The 19,344-nt window shown below is 28.1% G+C and overlaps 1 protein-coding gene and 1 pseudogene across 13 annotated transcripts; both read left to right on the forward strand.

Annotated features, from left to right (window-relative positions):
* The first annotated feature begins 2,504 nt into the window (after window positions 1-2,504).
* LOC136999631 (DNA ligase 1-like) lies at window positions 2,505-19,301 on the forward strand. 13 transcript variants are annotated; one of them, XM_067354020.1, is made up of 12 exons: window positions 5,959-6,003; window positions 6,397-6,491; window positions 8,336-8,485; window positions 8,620-8,841; window positions 8,951-9,052; window positions 9,525-9,730; window positions 10,196-10,804; window positions 11,366-13,363; window positions 13,788-13,927; window positions 14,073-14,148; window positions 17,690-17,731; window positions 17,817-17,959. In XM_067354020.1, exons 7-12 carry the CDS (start codon window positions 10,249-10,251, stop codon window positions 17,822-17,824), a joined length of 2,820 nt encoding a protein of 939 aa, XP_067210121.1. In that variant the 5' UTR covers window positions 5,959-6,003; window positions 6,397-6,491; window positions 8,336-8,485; window positions 8,620-8,841; window positions 8,951-9,052; window positions 9,525-9,730; window positions 10,196-10,248; the 3' UTR covers window positions 17,825-17,959. The 13 variants fall into 13 exon arrangements, with proteins under 13 accessions (XP_067210124.1, XP_067210125.1, XP_067210127.1 ...); XM_067354019.1 differs by having other exon boundaries at window positions 5,860-6,491; XM_067354023.1 differs by lacking the exons at window positions 8,336-8,485; window positions 8,620-8,841; window positions 8,951-9,052; ... (3 more) ...; window positions 13,788-13,927; window positions 14,073-14,148 and adding exons at window positions 2,505-2,654; window positions 4,684-4,788; window positions 5,143-5,197; ... (1 more) ...; window positions 18,290-18,493; window positions 18,591-19,301 and having other exon boundaries at window positions 5,581-6,003; window positions 17,817-17,961.
* LOC136999632 (uncharacterized) lies at window positions 2,651-4,265 on the forward strand (annotated as a pseudogene).
* Window positions 19,302-19,344: the final 43 nt, after the last annotated feature.

The following is a 19,344-nucleotide window of genomic DNA, read 5'->3' on the forward strand; positions in this document are numbered from 1 at the left end:
ATTATTTCAACACAATCTTTCAAAGGTTTATTTTGTTTTACCACTAGTTACTTATTTATTTTTTTTTAGTTTATAGCCATAAAGAGATTCTTTATGTTTATAAAATAGTTTTTCTTCAATTAGATTTTATTTTCTTATTCTTATTCCTGATTCTCGTCTTATGCCACTGCATCGAGATCTCATCGTAAAACCTTGTTGGCTTGGCACGCTTTTACGAAGTCTCTTCAGAACCGGTCAGTGTCTGGCAATGCATGAATGTAGTAATGCTCAGCATCGCTGAGATTACTGCATTCTCAGCATTAAACACGTTTAGACCTGTCATTGCTTACTATTGTACAATAGTTGCATTGGAATCGAGTAATATTTTGATCACGTCAAATTACTTATATCTTTTATAGTCATTTTCAATTAAGCAAACAAAAACATTAATAATTAATTAATTATAACTTTAAAAATATTGCTAAGAGTATAGCTGCAAAAAAATAGATTAAATCAATTTTTTTTTTAATTTATGGTGTTTTAAACAAACAGACAAATATGTTATTTCTGAGATAGCAGCTCATATGAAGATGACAATATCATGACTGAAACGTCTGTATTAATTTATTAAGAAAATTGTAACATATGCGAATAACATCTGGCGTTGACTTGTCATCTTCCTTATTTTTTAATTGTTTATATAAAATTTCCTTTAAAAATATACGACAAATATATTTATGTTTTTTACAGGCTGTAATTAAATCAAAACGCACTGGCATGCGACAAAATATAAACACCATGTAAATATAAAGTACATGTAAATATAAAAATATTATTAATATTAACGCAATTATTAATAATTTTAGAGGAATTATAGATCTCTGTAAATAATAAATGTATAAGATTTGCTACAAATATAGTTACTTTACGCACAAACTATCAAAAGAATCTGAAGTTAGATAAAAAATAAAATTTGAATACAAATTTTTCAATAGCTTCAAAAAATTATTTAGTTTAGATATATTATTAGAATAACACGATTTGTGAAAAAGTAGATTAAACTGTACTGAACTGACATTGAAGGAAGGAGTCTAAAAATGGACAATTTTGGCCGTGAACAAACACCTTTAAAACCTATGCAGTTATCATTTTGAAAGTTTATACATTCATGAAAAAAACTTTATTTACCCAGGAAAGCTTGGGAAACGTTTCAAAAATAATAAAAATAGATTGTTTGAACGCTTTGCAAAAAAACTCATGTTGTTTCTAATGAACAATGATAAATTTCAAAACTAATGTGTGTGTTTACATTTAACACATGTTGGATCATTAAATACTGTTAGAATACACTACCAGGAAGATTCACAAAATATATATTTATATAAGAGTATTCAAAAAAGGTCAGGATCCTTGAATGACTCCGAAAATATGCAAGATAGAAGAAAATGTTCCATACAAAAGTAGGATTTTAAGTGGCGCATTAGACAAAAATATCAGTATGACCTTGGCTAGCGCTATTAAGGCCACGAAAAAATCACTTTGAAATTTTTAAACGGAAATTCCTACTTTTTATTTAATACTTTTTTAAAGAGAATAAGACAACGCAATTCTTTCTCTCTCACTCTACTGTAACCTTCAAGCCTTATAATTCGGAAAGTACTTAATAAAAAATAACTTTATTATAATGTTTTGAAAAGCTCTCAAAATCGACTACAAGAAAATGCAATAAAAAGTAGAAATTTCCGTTTAAAAATTTCAAAGTGATTTTTACGTGATCTTAATAGCGCTAGCCCAGCCCAGATAGCCAAATCTGTTTGGACAAATAATGCCAAACACTTGCTACAAGTTTTGTCGGCAGAAACAGTACAAATTTGCGACAAAATTTGTTTTATCAAATAATGTTAACAAATAGCTAGCAGATATGCAGCAAAACCTGCATACATAATTTGATGCCAAATACCGAACAAAACTTGGTGACAAAACTTGACAGCAAATTTGCATCAAAAACCGGACAAAATTTATTACGTAGCTCTAATAAATTTAAAAATAAATAAATTTATCACTAAAATAAATGTTATTTGCTAAGTTATTTAGTTATTGTATTTTTTTGCTAACCAAATTATGAATAAATTATTATTTCTTTGTTGTTTAGTGTCTACAAATTTCTTTTTTGTAAATAAATTTATATAAATTTTATATACATTTTTTAAATCGTTTAACCTCTGGAGTATTTGCATTTATGCAAGTTTGTCTGGATAGGCCCTTAAAGTCGAAGCACAGATTTCTGCAGAATACATAAAGCAATCAACCAATCAGAATCTTTCTATTAAACTTATTTTGCAGATAAAAATAAGATTTTAATTTATTGATTTTTTAATGCGTTATACAAAAATCTTTCGTTTTTACTATAAATTTATTGACGCATTATCGCATCAAAAATGATGTTCTAAAATGGGATATTGTGATTGGTTAACTCGTGACGCGCTTAGTGAAAACGCACCCTAACCGCCTTCTTGCTCGCGCTTGCGCGTTATTTCGATCTTTTTCTGTTCAACCGTTACGACGAGCTTGACGACGAGCGACCAGGAAATTTTGAGAGCAAAAAATAAAATTTTTTTTATAGTTTTTTGGACGAGAGCATCGGATCTGCTGCTGCAATTTACTGAAGAAAGCACGTAAATATGAAACCTAAATTAAAACTATCTACTTCGCGAAAATCATTGCGTACATTATCCGTAAGGCAAAAAAGTAGGGTTATGTCTGAAGTCAGACACAATTTGTACTTGCAAGATTTTCATGAGCGTACTGATATTAAAGATGTTGTAGGCATTCGTAGTATACAAGAGACTTCAGATCCATCAACTGTAAATTGCGATAGTTCTACTAGTATTAATATCGGTAATGATAGCTACGGTGATAGAACTATAGAAAATGATGAATCTAATGTTTCTTCCTCTTCTTCTTCTATTTGCATTTGTACCAATAAAACAGCTTCATCATTCTCCAATATTCCTTTAACGGAATTATCTTTTCGTAATCGTTTAGCATCTTGTTTTGTTAATCATGCTTTAACGCATGTTCAAGGTAATAATATATTAGCACTTCTTTGAACACATCCCTGTTTTTCCACTTTGCCAAAAGATGTAAGGACACTTTTGAATACGCCACGAAATAGTGTCATTATATATAACGTAGAAACCAGGTGAATATATTCATTTTGATCTGGAAATTAGTATTATTCAATATCTTACATGTCTTTCATCTGCAATCGTTGTTAATCATTTGGAAATAGATTTCAATACAGATGGGTGTGCTTTAGATAGGTCGAGCATTATTCATATTTGGCCAATTCAAATTAGAATTATAAATATTCAACATTCAAGGCCAATTGTAATAGGGATTTATAAAGGTACACATAAACCATCAGATCCAAATACATTTTTTGAAATTTATTACAGATATTAGAAGAATAATGTTAATCGGAGGTATAAATTTTTACGGTAAAATAATACCATTACGCCTTAGATGTTTTATAGCTGATGCACCAGCTCGCGCCTTTATTTTAAACCACTACAGTCATGTCTCTAGGCATCCATGTTCGAAATGCAAAGTTTCAGGCACACGAATTAGAGGTCGGTATGTTTTCAATGGTGTCAATCATCGTCTTCGTACAGATGATGAATATATTAGATGTTCTGACGAAGAGCATCACAAAGAGGGAAGCAGTCCATTATCAAATCTTCCATTAGGTATGGTTTCGCAAATCCCATTTGAATACATGCACCTTGTTTGTTTGGGAATGATGAAAAAACTTTTGTCTGCATGGATATCTGGTAAATATTCTCGATTGTCAAAATTATCAGGTGCATCTATTTCATTAATATCTGCAAGATTAAACACTCTTAGAAAATATTGTCCTTCGGATTTTGTGAGACATCTTAGACCACTTAATATGTATTCCAAGTATAAAGCAACAGAATTTCGCCAATTTCTTTTTTATACAGATCCAGTTGTAACATATGGTATACTTGAGGCGCAAATATATAAACATTTTTTATTGTTACATGCATCTATAAGAATTTTAGTTTCAAATTCTCCTTCAAATTTACATTTAAAATTTGCAGAGCTTGCGTTACAGAAATTTGTTTTCAGGTGTGAAAATCTCTATGGTTCTATCTTCAATAGTTACAATGTTCATGGCCTTCTTCATCTGACCAACAATGTGAAACAACTCGGCAACTTGGATTCTTTTTCTGCTTTCCCTTATGAAAGCAATATGTCCATTTTTAGAAAACATTTTAGAAAACCGGGCCAACCTCTTCAGCAATTCTGTCATCGAATGGCAGAGATCGAAGCTCACGGAACAAATGTTAATTATGAGACAGAATCTTCTATTAATGTTTCCATACATCATAATTCAGCTGGTGATTGTCCTCAATATCGCAAAATTACGTTCAATAGGTTATCATTAGGTGTAGATATGCGTAATAATTGTTGCCTTTTAAAGGATGGAACAATTTGCATCATCTGTGACATTGTTATGGACAATAATTCGTATCTTCTGGTAGTAAAAAGATTTCAACGCATTGAATATTTTTATGATGTTGGCATTTTATCTTCTGCTCTCCACATATATAAATGTTCTACATTGAATAGCGAGGTTTCCCATATTCATTTAGACGAAGTTAATGCAAAATGTTATAGGATGCCTTTTTGGAATTCTACAGTAGATGATAGCAGTAGCGATGAAGAAAACGAATCGGAAACATCTCAATACATAGTAGCCACTATTGTACATAGTGAGAAAATGTAAAGTATATATAAATTTCTAAGATTTTCAGAATATATTATAATTTCTTTTGCTTGCTTGGTATTTTATAATATTTTTTCTTCTACTTTTTTGTTGCCGTCTTTTTCACTATTTCTTTTAACAATACTTTGGTCAATACTTTATATCGCATGACATGTTGTAATATCACATTGTGCTATTATATCTTTTGTGCTATTATATCCTTAGTGCTAGATAATCTTTCTGCTAGATTTTTTCTTTTTATTAATTGTTAGAAATATGTTTACACTTTTTAATAATTTCTTAAATAGTTCTCTTTGCCATGTCTTCCAAATAATTCTTTGCGATTCTTGTTACTAATATTTTATCCAAAGAAACAGGTAACAGTATCATTGGACATGAAAATGAAAAGTATAACACGTCACAAAGGTAAATCATTTGTACAGAAGTTCAACATTGTAACGTTATTAAGTTTTTACTTATTTAGTCAAGATCATTTCAAAGCACTATAATAGAATTTTTTTTAAAATAATTTTTTGAATTATAATATATAGAAATATGCAATAAAAATTTTATAATTTTATTAATAAAAAAAAGTACAATTGCATGTTGCAAGTGCACTAATGTATTTCTATAAAAAATCGTATTATAGGATAGTAAAGTACGATAATGCAACATTTTTTCAACAAATTTTTTTTAACTTTATTTGGAACAATTGTTAGAAATATTCTGTATAACATCTTTTATTGTAATTATTAATTCACTTACTTTAATAATAATAATAACATATAATAACATATATTTTTTTTCAGGCTCAGATGGGTAAGCTGCAGCGGCCAACACGGCCAATTAAGAAGCCGTTACGCTACGTCACCACATCTTCGGACCAAGCTCCCACTTTGAAACGGAAACCCCGAACAAACAACAGCACTGGAGGGATAGATGATGATATCAACAGCTTAAGAAATATTTTTCAAGAGAATGAAGAAGATGAAAGGGATGAAGAATACGAAGAAGATAAAGAGGATGAAGAGTACGAAGATGAAGAGAATATAGAAGATGAAGAGGAAGAAAATGAAGAGGAGAATGAGGAGAATAAAAAGAATAAAGAGAATGAAGATGTGTCATCACATACACATACATTCAGAGATATTGACACACACAAAAACATTAATTTGCATCCAAACGTTCCAAGAAAGACTTATTCATTACACGTTCCATTTTCTGCATCACAGGTAACACGAAAACACATTCTTTTCCATATAACTACACAAGGGCACAAAATAAAACTTAGGGTTTTTGCCCACAGGACGCGAAAACGCTTGCCGCGCGGCAAAAGGCGACGGCAGCCAATCAACTTACTACATTTTTGTACGAGAAAAAAATTGATTGGCTACCGCGTCGCCTTTTGCCGCGCGGCAAGCGTTTCCGCGTCCTGTGGACATGGGGCCTATTACGTATCTTTTAAAAAAATAAAAATGCGAAAAGTGAGAAAATTTACTAGGTTATGACCAATAAGATTGATCGTAATTTAATAAATTTGCTCATTTTTCGCATTTTTACTCCTTTTAAAAAATACATAATAGGTCCCCAGGAATCCTTACCCTACGCATTAACATGTGTTACAGAATACTTCTTTGAAGAATTCTCAGAATCGTGCTAAAATCGAGTCAAGAGTCGAGTCAACAACGTCTCAGGGATTAAAACCGATAGACTCATATCGGTGAGTGAAGAATTTGAATAATTAGTATATATATATATATATATACAGGGTGTCTGGCAATAATCGCCCCACCGGTCATATACAGGTAGAGGAGGTCAAATCGAGTAGAAAAGTCCTTTACCATTTTTTAATTTTCATAATAAGTACTGAGTAATTAACGAAAAAAGATCGGCGAATCCGCGTGAGTAAAGCGCGCGCGGTGAGAAGGACGTCCCACTGCTACGCGATCACTAGGACACAAGGATCTAGCGTTACGCGCCGCTCGTATGTTGCCATTGTCATTTGTAGAGCGCTCCTCCCAACGCTTCATCGCGCGCCTAGTGATCGCATAGCAGTGGGATGTCCTTCTCGCTGCGCGCGCTTTACTTGCACGGATTCACCAATCTTTTTTCGTTAATTACTTAGTACATATTACAAAAATCAAAAAATGGTAAAGGACTTTTCTACTCGATTTGACCTCCTCTATCTGTATATGACCGGTGGGGCGATTATTGCCAGACACCCTGTATACATATAATAATAAATATATATATATGTGTCAAAGGGTTTGTTCCGGGACACTTAAAAATCTCGTGTTTTTTTACTGCATTTCAATAAAGGATTATGATTCAAACACATTCCGATCACAAAAAATTCAATATTTTTTTCCGTTTTTGAGATATTACGTTTTTAAAGTTTTCCAAGACACTTGCATAATGGCAACTTCCAGGACAATGTTGATTTCCAGGACTGTTCTGGAAAAATTCTATGTATAATGGTATGTTCCAGGACAAACATACAATATATAGAATTTTTTTCAAATACACCAACAAAGGATAAAATTATTAATTTTTATATCAAATAAATAAGCTATATATAGTTTTAAACAATATTTATTTACATGTTTGGAAGCATTTAATTAAAAAAAAAAATCCTGGAAGTAAAAGAAATTTGTAAGTAAGAGAAGTTTGTAAGAAGTAAGAGAAGAAATTTGAAAGTAAGAGAAGTTTGTATATGTAGCAATTAATAATAATTAAATTTCGCCATTCTTATTTATCTTGTATTCATAATTTATTTTTATTTATTTATGTAAAAAATTTTTTGTAGGACATCAATTTTTGAAAAAAAATTATTAATCAAATATATGTTATATGCGATGTTTTTATTCATTAAAATACTTTTATTTTTTTTAAGTAAATAATATAAAAATGGATAATATAAAAAGGCATAGAGCCACAGCAAGTTATCTTTGCCGAAAAATTCTTTATTTTTAACAAAAATATCTAACGTTTTGGTTTTCTGATATTAAACCATCTTCAATGACAATCTTACAAATAAATTTACAATGGAACGCCGATTGTAATAACGCACATATTATCATAATCTGTCGCGTACGTGACGTAAACTATAGATTTTCAATACTGGCAGTAAATCGGAACACAGCCAAAATGTACTGTAGACTCTTATTGTACTAACTCTTGTACTAACTTATTGTACTAACTCTTATTGTCAAAATTTTGTTATTACCCATAGACGTAGTAAGTATAGATTGCTCGTTCCCTATCTCTACGCCTAAGCGAAGCGTGTATAGAGAACGCACAATTTCAATAGAATCGCTATTTCTTTTCAACTCGGTTAGGAAGAGTATGTGTGACAGAGAAAAGGATTCTATTCAAATTCTTCTTACTCTTTCTAAACTCTCGACACTCTGCGAACGTCATGAGCAGTCTATACTTATTACGTCTATGCTATTACCGGACACGATACATGCTGCAGACGTACTTCAGGTTATGTAATCTTAAATTGCACGGTAATTAGTAGCTTTGATGTAAATACATACTGTACATTGTTTTTCATACTTTTAGCTTTAATCATGTTTTCCTTACTTAAAATTAAACATACTAAACAAATGATCGTTGTAAAATCAAGTAATGTAAGTCGTAAAAGGAAAAAAGATTATTGGATAAAACTAGAAAATGGAAAACGATGCGTTGGAATATTCTTTTGTAAGTCGGGTAAGTAGAATATTATTTCAAGTCTTTGGGCATTTAGAAAGTTACAGTGAAATAAGTAAAAATATAATACAAATTACAATTGCATCAAACTGATTACGAAACAAATATAATAAATTAATTTTAATTATTTTCAGATGAAAGACACACTCTTTTAGAAATAAAAAAGAGCTTAGATACTAGTTCACCAAAGGTTATAATAAAGGACATTAACAAATTATCAGATATCCAGTGTGCAAATAGTAAAACTACGTGCAATAAAAATAAAGTCATATCCAGTCCACATTCACAGATAACTGAATCAGTATTAAAAAGTAACCCTGATACCAATATTAAAAAACTAATATATGATCAGTTAGGTATGTGATATAATAAATATCTACTAAATATGTTACCAAGGAAATTTAGGTTATACTTTTTATATAGTTTATAAAATAAAAACTCAATAAAATTTAATCTTATTTTTAGATAAAGAAAATGATGAAAACGTAAATCCTCATTTGATAAAAACTGTGTTAAAGTGCAATGCCAAAATATTAAGATCTCAGTGTTCAAATAGTAAAACTAAGGGTAAGAATATTAAAGAATTTGATCTTTTAAATATAGTTAGTACAGTGATACAAGATAACAATTACTACTAATCATAAAAAAACCAGTATATAATCAATTTGATAAGTATTACTACACATTAAATATTGACTGAATAAAAATGAATGCTGTCTTACTTCACATATAAATCAAGTTGAAGTACAAGTATATAAATAATTATTATATAAGTTATATATTTTAATTATTTTTAATACTTATAACTTATATTTAATAATTATTATATATAATTACCCAGTGAACACAGAACACTGCAGCAATATTGCAAACATTGCCGCAATGTTGCTGCAATGTTCTGTGTTTACTGGGTATACACACTTATATAAAATAATTATTATATATAATTATTATATAAGTTATTGTATTATATAAGTAATTAGTAATATTATATAAATTATTACCAGAAAATAATATAAATAAAACTACATTTTTTTAGAAATGAAGGAAAGAATGCAGAATCATTCACCGAAAATTGTATTGAACGAAGATTGTAAGCGCAAAGCCAAATTATCAATTGTTCAATATATTAATACTAAACCTGAGTGCAACACCAATAAAGAATCTAATTTTTCAAAGACAGTTGATGCAGAAATACAACATAATACTGACACTAAACTAAAGAACTAAATTATGATTTACTAGGTATGTATATTGTGAAAAATTGTTTAGTAAAAAATGTAATAAATGTAATAGAATTACATCTTAAGACCAATTTTACAATGCTAATTTTACAATGTTAATGTTAATTATATTAAAAATCTTCATGGATAAAAATAACAAAACAACAATATATATATATATACATATATATATCTATGCGATATAAAATAGATCAGAGATGCGATATGCATAACAGTCCCGAGCCCCACATAAGCGAGAACCACTATGCGCAATATTGCATCATTGGCTTAGACATATATTTATAAAACATTTATATATGTTATATAAATTTGTCATATATATGTCATGTATTTATATATGTTATATAAAGTATATATTTTAAAAATATTTACATGCTTTAAAAATATTTAAAAACTTTTTCTAATCTTCTTAAAAGATCTTTCAACAAAATGTGTGATACACTAAGAATTTTTAAATTATTTTCAGGTTATGAGCAGATTAATATAATAAATGATAACACATTTGATTCAAATATAGAAATGATAAATCAAGTCCAAAATCAACATAAAGATCCAAATAATATAACAAACTCATATTTAGATTTGGATGTAGAGTCTGATTTTTACTACAATGATAAATTTCAGGCTGATATTACAACTAATAAAAATTTGAAAAGTTCTGTATTAGATCAAACTAAATCTTCTAGAAACTACCCTCGAATTATAGAAAACAAAAAGTGCAAAATAAATATGCTCGTTTTACCAAAAAGTATGGACTCGACAGCAGATAGTTCATTCAATACATCAATTTTAGAGAAATCTTTAGAGCTTTCCGATATAAATATCTCTGATATCAATATTTCTGATATAAATATTTTTGACACAAATGTAACAGACACAAATAATAGTAAAAAAACGAATCACGAAATACTAGCTCAAAATAAATCCATGTTTACATCTGTCTATGGAGAGACTGATCTGGATACTACTTTGATAACACTTTGTGGCTTAAATGAAGTTAAGTCTTCCATAGTAAACAACAATGGTGAATTATGTTACAATAACCCACAAGTTGCAAATGTCTCGTTAAATACAGGTATATATACATATATATAATATTCTTATTGACTTATTCTTTTAAAAAGTAATTAAATTATGTTCAGTATTAGTTTTGCTGACAAAAATTACTGTATATTTACAAAAAGGATTACGAAAGTTAATAATATTAAACTTAGATATATTAATAAGCTTATGTGTGAAATAATTCTTAGTAATTAGAACTTTTACAAATATGCTGTTCCTATCTCATCAAATTGTACTATAATGTAAATTAATACTTATTTTTGTTTTAATATCTTTCTTTGCTGTTATACGAAAATAACAGTTGTCATATTATTTATGAATTCTTTTAAATTAAGCTAACAAAAAATAATTAAGATATAATTTTTTAATATAATTTAATTTTTATTGTGTTATTTTTCTAAGGTTAATATTTATTTGTTACTAATTTATCAATTTGTCATGTAAATAAGATTTATCAATTACTCAACTATTTTCTTTTATTTAGCACTTCTATAATTTGATAAAATAAAATAGGATATTTTAACATGCATGTATTTTTTTAAATAGAATATTTGAAAATAAATATTTATTTCAGATTTTAAAGAAGATAAAATTTCAACTAGCATAAACGATGAAGATCCGGATTATGAACCATCTATTCATAGTCAGAGTTTAAATGATACAAATATTAATATTGGAAACGGAGAAATTTGTAAAATTGATGATTCAGAAATTGCAAATGAATCTGACATATTAGAGAATTGCTTAGAAAATGAAATCATAAATAAAAAAGACGATATGTTAGTAGAAGAAATAAGAACATGCAATAATGATGAATTATTTGTAGAATTGTCTCGAGGGCCGAAAAGAGATAAAAAATCTAATTTTTGCTTTTACTGCAATACTATGCAAACTAAAATTGCTCGGCACTTAGAATTAAAACACAAAAATGAAGAAGAAGTAAAAAAGTTTTTATTGTTTCCAAAAAAATCTGGGGAACGCAGAAAAGTAATAAGTCAAATAAGAAAAAAGGGTAACTTTAAATTTAATACACAAGCAAATCTAAATAGTGGTTCTATGATTGTTGTAAGAAGGCCTACTGAAAAAGAAAAACAATATGGTTCTTATTTTTTACCATGTTTCAATTGTAAAGGACATTATGCAATACATAACCTCAGGCACCATTATCGCATTTGCGCTGAGAAGAAAGATACAGTTCGAAATATATTAAAATTAGGACGAAGCGCTGCACAATCTGTTCATAATCGAGCAAGCCTTAAATTAAGGAAAGACATTCTTCCAGTAATGCGAAATGATAACATTTACAACTTAATAAAATACGATTTACTTATTATACTATATGGAAATTACCTCTGTCAAATTCATAGATTACAGCATTTAGGAGATCACATACGACAACAGTTGCGACTTCTTGGACGATATTTAGAAGCATTGAGATCAATTGAACCAAAAATAGAAGAATTACAAATGCTATTTGATCCAAAATATTATGATATCGCCATAAAAGCAGTAAATATAGTTGCTAAATATAATGAAGACACAGAATCATATGAAGTACCATATAATGCTACAGCTCTAGGCACATGTTTAAAAAAATTATCTAAAATTTTAATCAACGAATTTATTAAACAACATGAATATGAAAAACAAAAATTAGCAAAAAATTTTCTGAAGATCTTAGAAATTGAATATGGTAGTACTGTTAATAAAACAGTTACAGAAACGCAAACTAGAAACAGTCGAAAAAAGATAGTAAATCTTCCAAAAACATCAGATATCAAAAAGTTAAATAACTATTTAGAAGAAAAAAGAATATCTAGGATGCGAGAAATAAAAAATAAATTCACGTTTCATGCTTGGAAATCACTCGCTGAAGCAATATTGATAATAATCCAAATCTTCAATCGGCGTCGTGCAGGAGAAATAGAGAGAGCTTATATTATTGATTATAAAAATTTCATGAAAATTACAAAAGTAGATGAATTATATAAGAGATTACCAGAAAAAGAAAAAAAATCTGCTTTAAAGTACGTTCGTTTCATCATTCGTGGCAAACTAAATCGCAATGTTCCAGTCCTCTTGAATGCAAAAATGAAGGAGACCATAGAAATAATTTTAAAATATCGAAAATTGGCAGGAGTAAGCTCTAAAAATCCATATATATTCGGATTACCAGGTATAGATAAAAATCGATTTAGGTATTTAAGGGCGAGTAAATTGATGCGGGAATTTTCTAATATATGTGGGGCAGAGAACAAGAAAAGCTTAAGAGGAACTATTTTACGTAAAGATATGGCTACAAAATGTGCACATTTACCGGATACTGAAATTTCTCTTATTGCTGATTTTATGGGTCATCATAAAGATATACATAAAAACGTTTACAGACAACCTGTGGCAGAATCAGATATCTTAAATATAGCAAAAATTTTAGAGAAAACTCAAAATACATCTGCACATAACAGTACAAATACTACAAACACTACTAATACTACAAACAATTCGATAATATCTAACACTACAATGGAAACTAATACTTCAGAGAGTAGTATTAATGAAATTCAAAACACAGGTATTTTAATAATAGCTTATATAGTTAATAGTAGCTTAGTTTTAGAGTAATTATGAAGTATCTTTAAAATATTATATTTAGCATTTATTTGGTTATACCATATGGAAATACCGATATTCGATATGTTTGATAATTTGTTTCTTATTTTTGTTTCTAAAAATCCAAAATTTTTTAAAAATGGAATATACAATTTGGTATTATGTTGGCAGAAAACTATTAATGTTAATAGTACATGTTTTGATTACATAAAATTTATTTTCTTGAAAATACAGCATTTTTATTTTGACATATAGGAACGGCAATTTCATCATATGATACAACCTAATTTATCATATTTACCTAATTTATCATATATTATAAATGAGAAAATAAAACTTTTATTATATATTTTATGTAAAATTCATTCTTAATAATACAATTGAAGACGAAACATTAGAAAGTGACACATTGCTACATGTTAAAGATTTAAAGAAAACTTCGCTAAAACGAAAGATTACAAATAAACGCGCTATAAAAAATGAATGTAATTCAGACCAAGAGTGTGTCAACAAAAAAAACGGTTCAGTAAGTATTTTAATATTGCAGCTACCATCAATAAAATCATTAAAGAATTGTATAATTTTTCTTTTTATATTAAAATTTATTACTTATCTTAATTTCTCTGACAATATATTTATAGATTTATACATATATAATAATTTATTTTTAGCACCTCCATACGGAAAGACCAGAAGAATACGTTGGACAGAAGAAGAAATACAAACAGCTTTATTTCTGTTCGACAAGTATATTAACAATTCAATTTTACCTTCTTTTAAAGAAATAACGTCTAAAACGCGCAATAATATTTTAAAAAATCGTCAACCAGCAACAATAAAGACTTGGCTACACAATCAAATTCGCAATACAAAACGCGATAAATGCTAAAAAATTAATTATCATAAACGTATCTTTTTCCATTATTAATCATAAGTAATAATCTCAAATTTTTATATTTTATAATATTGCAGTAGATTATCTATATATCTAACATAATAATAATTGAACTTGTATCAATCTTCTTCAGTTAGTCTCTTTCATTTCAATTATTCAGTTTTGTTATTGGCGGTACCAAAGTATAGATACATATTCAGGTGGAATATCGGTATAAAAATGATAATGTTCAAAAGAATTATTTTTATTACAGAAATGTTTATTTTTTATTTATTATTAAAAGAAATTTATTTACTTTATTGATGGATTTTGAGAGAAATTTTATAAAAATATTTGTGTTTACACTTAAAAACATATCTTAATTTTAGTTTTTATAATCCACATGTGAGAAAATATAATATTTTATATCGGTATAAAAATGTTAAAGTGTAAAAGAATTATTTCTATTATAGAAATGTTTATTTTTTTCATTATTAAATAAAATTTATTTAGTTTATTAATGGATTTGAGAGAAATTTCATAAAAATATTTGTGTTTACGCTTAAGACATATAATAATTTTAGTTTTTATAATCCGCATGTGATAAAATACTATATTATATTATATTTTAATTAGTTACTTTAATTAATTACTATATTTTAATTAAATCATTAAAAAACAAAACTGAATAATTGAAATAAAAGAGATAAATTAAAGAAAACTAATACAAGTTCAATTATTATTATGTTAGAAACATAGATAATCTACTGCAATATGATAAAATATAAAAATTTGAGATTATTACTTATGATTAATACAGTATATACTTTATATATATATATATATATATATATATATATATATATTAATATACTAATATATATTATTAGAAAAAGATACATTTATGATAATTAAGACTCTATGTATTTTGCATGTATTATTATGATAATAAAATAAAATAAGAAAAAGTATACTACATAGTTAAATATAAATTTATTTATTTCTTACTTGTCATTAAATTTTATATTACATATAAATAACAAAGATATTGTTTGTATGTATTTTTTACATGTACAGGGTGTCATTTTAATTTACTCCTTCAAAATACTTTTTTATTTTTGATTGTAGAAAAAAATGCTTTAGACAAAAGTTGTAGAGTTTGGAGGATAAAAAAAGATAAGAATATTAGTTTGACTTTGGATAGAAACGGAGATGTGAAGGTCATTCATCTTTTTAAATGAAACGCTTGTGTCCTGGAAACGAACGTTAGGCCACAAAATAATATTTTCATTTTTTTTAGGAATTTAACGCATTTAAGAACACGGTCGGAAAAATTGGTTCATGTCATTTTGCAAAGGTGTGTTTTTCATAAGAATGTTGACAACAAGTAACGCAAAAATGTATAACTTATACACTCGAAACTACTTATACCTTAACACACAGATACTATAAATTCAAATAAGAAAAAACAAACATAAGTTGTGTTTAAATTTATATTTATAGTATTTAACTATTTTTTTTTAAAAAGTATGATAATAATTAATAAAAATACAAGTTTGATATGTGTAATATTATATAATATAGTATATTATTATTGTATCAACAGAATCTTTTATTAAAAAGTATTAATAAAATATACAATGTCCCTGAAATGTTAAAATTTAGTGTAACATCAAGTGTTAATAAATAGTTTCGAGTGTATAAGTTATACATTTTTGCATTACTTGTTGTCAACATTCTAATGAAACCCACCTTTGCGAAATAACGTAAGCTGATATTTTCCGAACGTGTTCTCAAATGATTGTATGCACGTTAAATGCGTTATATTCCTAAGAAAAGTGAAAATATCATTTTGTGGCCTAACGTTCGTTTCCAGGACACAAGCGTATTTTCGTAAATAACGTATATTAAACACTTAAATGAACAACTCACCTCGGAATACATTTATCTTAAATCAATTTCAAATAATTTCTGATTTTTGTTTGAGATGTCCCGTCTAATTTTCCAAAAAGCAATCAAAGCGTTGGCTTAAAAACACACATTCCTATTATATATGAGTTGCGTCTTTTACGTTATTTGTTGTCAATATTTTTATTAAATTGCACACCTTTGCGAAAGACGTGAACCGATATTCCTTAACCGCGTTTCCAAATGTTTGTATGTACGTTAAATGCGTTAAATTTCTGAGAAAAGTGAAAATATTATTTTGTGGCCTAACGTTCGTTTCCAGGACACAAGCGTATTTTCGTAAATAACGTATATTAGACACTTAAATAAACAACTCACCTCGGAATACATTTATCTTAAGTCACTTTCAAATAATTTCTGATTTTTGTTTGAGATGTCCCGTCTAATTTTACCAAAAAGCAATCAAAGCGTTGGCTTAAAAACACACATTCCTATTATATATGAGTCGCGTCTTTTACGTTGTTTGTTGTCAATATTTTTATTAAATTGCACACCTTTGCGAAAGACGTGAACCGATATTCCTTAACCGCGTTTCCAAATGTTTGTATGTACGTTAAATGCGATAAATTTCTGAGAAAAGTGAAAATATTATTTTGTGGCCTAACGTTCGTTTCCAGGACACAAGCGTATTTTCGTAAATAATATATATTAGACATTTGATTAAACAACTCGCCTCGGAATACATTCATCCTAAGTCACTTTCAAGTAATTTTTTATTTTTTATCTAAATGTCCCGTATAATTTTTTAAAAAGTAATTAAGGTGTTGATGTAAAAACTTGCTTTTTTGTTATATATAAATTACGTCTTTTTACGTTATTTGATGTCAACATTATAAATAACATATTTTTTGTGGAATGAAATTACCTGACCGTGTTTTTTAACATTTGTACGTATGTATGTTGAATGCGTTTTACAAGAATATTTGAATTTATGTATTTTAAAAAATCATTGTTTTTCAATTTTATCTCTTTTATATTATTATGCACTATTTTACGCGATTTTCTTAATTATATAAGTAAATTGATGATTTTGATGTATGAAGATCAATAATACACTGTTTATACTTTATTTGGCATTGTTGGATAACATTTGTATACATTTTTTTTTTTTTGTATATACATTTGGATGTACAGTTCTCATATGTACATACATTAGTTTTCCAGGACTGTCCTGGAAACAGCCATTTGACATAGGATTCTTCCAGGTCAGGCCTGGAACAAGACAAATGTCTCGGAATGTGCCAATAAATATCGGAAAGTGTCTCGGAACAGACCATTTGACATATATATATATATATATATATATATATATGTGTGTGTGTGTGTGTGTGTGTGTAACATAGATGCTACTATTAAAAGAAATTATTTTGTTATTTTGATATTTATAATAAAAGATTTATTTGTTACATTTTTTTATAAGTATTATCTACCTGTTAATGTTTACAGAAAAATACAGGATCGTTTTGACAGTGTTAAAACACAGCTTAAGTAAGTATGACATCTATGATAGATTTTATTAGTACGTAAAAACCTCCATAATACTAATATTTGTTACATTATAATTGTGTTGTAGAAAGATGAATACACTTTTGGAACATATTTCCAAGCGTATACAAGAACAAAAAGGTATACCGCGGAAGCCATCTGTTCTTCCTATTTCTTCCTGCTCAGAAATGGATGCTTTCGAAAGGGCTGACGATAAAATTTACTGCGACGTCGTAAGTAAAAATAAAAATATATATTATAATAAAATATTTATAATTTATATTACAATTATTTTTAACATTTTACATTTTGCTTAGGTGACTTATTTTGGGCACATTGGCGGATTCCATCCAAAAGAAGCAATTAATTTATGTTTTAAGGAAGGAATAAAAGATTCAATTACTTCTTCTTTTACCTGGTGGGGTCGCAATCAAAACCATCGGTCCTTATACAATGCTCGCCTTACTATGGCAATATACGGTATTTTCAATTTTTCAACGTACGTCTTAATATTCTTGTATCAAAAATAAATGATTATAGTGTTTGCATTTTTTTTTGCAGAGGCTGTGTGCAATAACGAACATTTTTCTAAACCAACGCGCACTGATTTTCAAAGACACATAAGAGAAGCTCTTCGAACAGCAAAAGAGAGACAACGACACAAAGAACGTGGTCGGAAGCAAACTGTCAATAGACCTCGGGAGCAGAATTTTTGGAATGATGAACTTGAGGAAACAGAGGAACGGCTAAACGAAATGTGTTAAGGTATATTAGGATACAAAGATTTTCATGTTTTGCAAGGGACATTTGCACTTCAATGTTTCGTCAAAAATAATTTAATTAACACTAATTGCAATTTCAGCAGAACCAACTGCAACTCCGACGTCACATCTTCACCAACAAGGATTACTATAAATACGGCAATCATTACGGAAGGTTTTTCCTCTCATATTTGTTTGTAATTTCTAATATTTTTTTTCTCCGTTGTTTTTATGTAATAGAGAGTTAGCTTTCTAAAAGTTAGCTAAAATTATTACATTTCTACATATTGCAACTAATATTTGCAATAAATACAATACATCGTAGTATTGTTTTAAAATTAAGATTAAAAATTCTCAGCGTCAAAAAAGAAGTTTTTCTTCCTATTTAGAGTTATTTGATTTAATTTGCGTTCAATTTTGACAAATCTGCAGCTTCTGAAGTATCGTTTCGCGTATTTTCTTCAATGTTTGAATCTAAATAAAGATATTTAGTGCTCTATTCCTGGTATCTCGTTTTATGTCTAATAAAATAAAAAAAAAGTACATGAGTGACACATGGAGATATTTACACTTGTACACGGGATGGTCATCGCGATACCGATAGTAAGAACTGAGAGGTCGCATAGCAAGGTCTCGCAATCGATAGGCGGTATCAAACTATACCATAAATGTGCGTACATCCATTATGCCGCCCACAGCTTCTTGTAATAATTCTAGCTAGCTTTTTATAGCATATAAAAACTTGTAAAACATGTAAAACTTCTTTATTTATAATAAAATTATAAATAAATAACATTTTATAAAAATAAAAAGTAATTTTCATTTTAATATTATTTGAAAACCGCAAATCAACGA

The sequence above is a fragment of the Linepithema humile genome, chromosome 4 (genome assembly GCF_040581485.1).
Source record: "Linepithema humile isolate Giens D197 chromosome 4, Lhum_UNIL_v1.0, whole genome shotgun sequence".
NCBI classification, from domain to species: Eukaryota; Metazoa; Arthropoda; class Insecta; order Hymenoptera; family Formicidae; genus Linepithema; species Linepithema humile.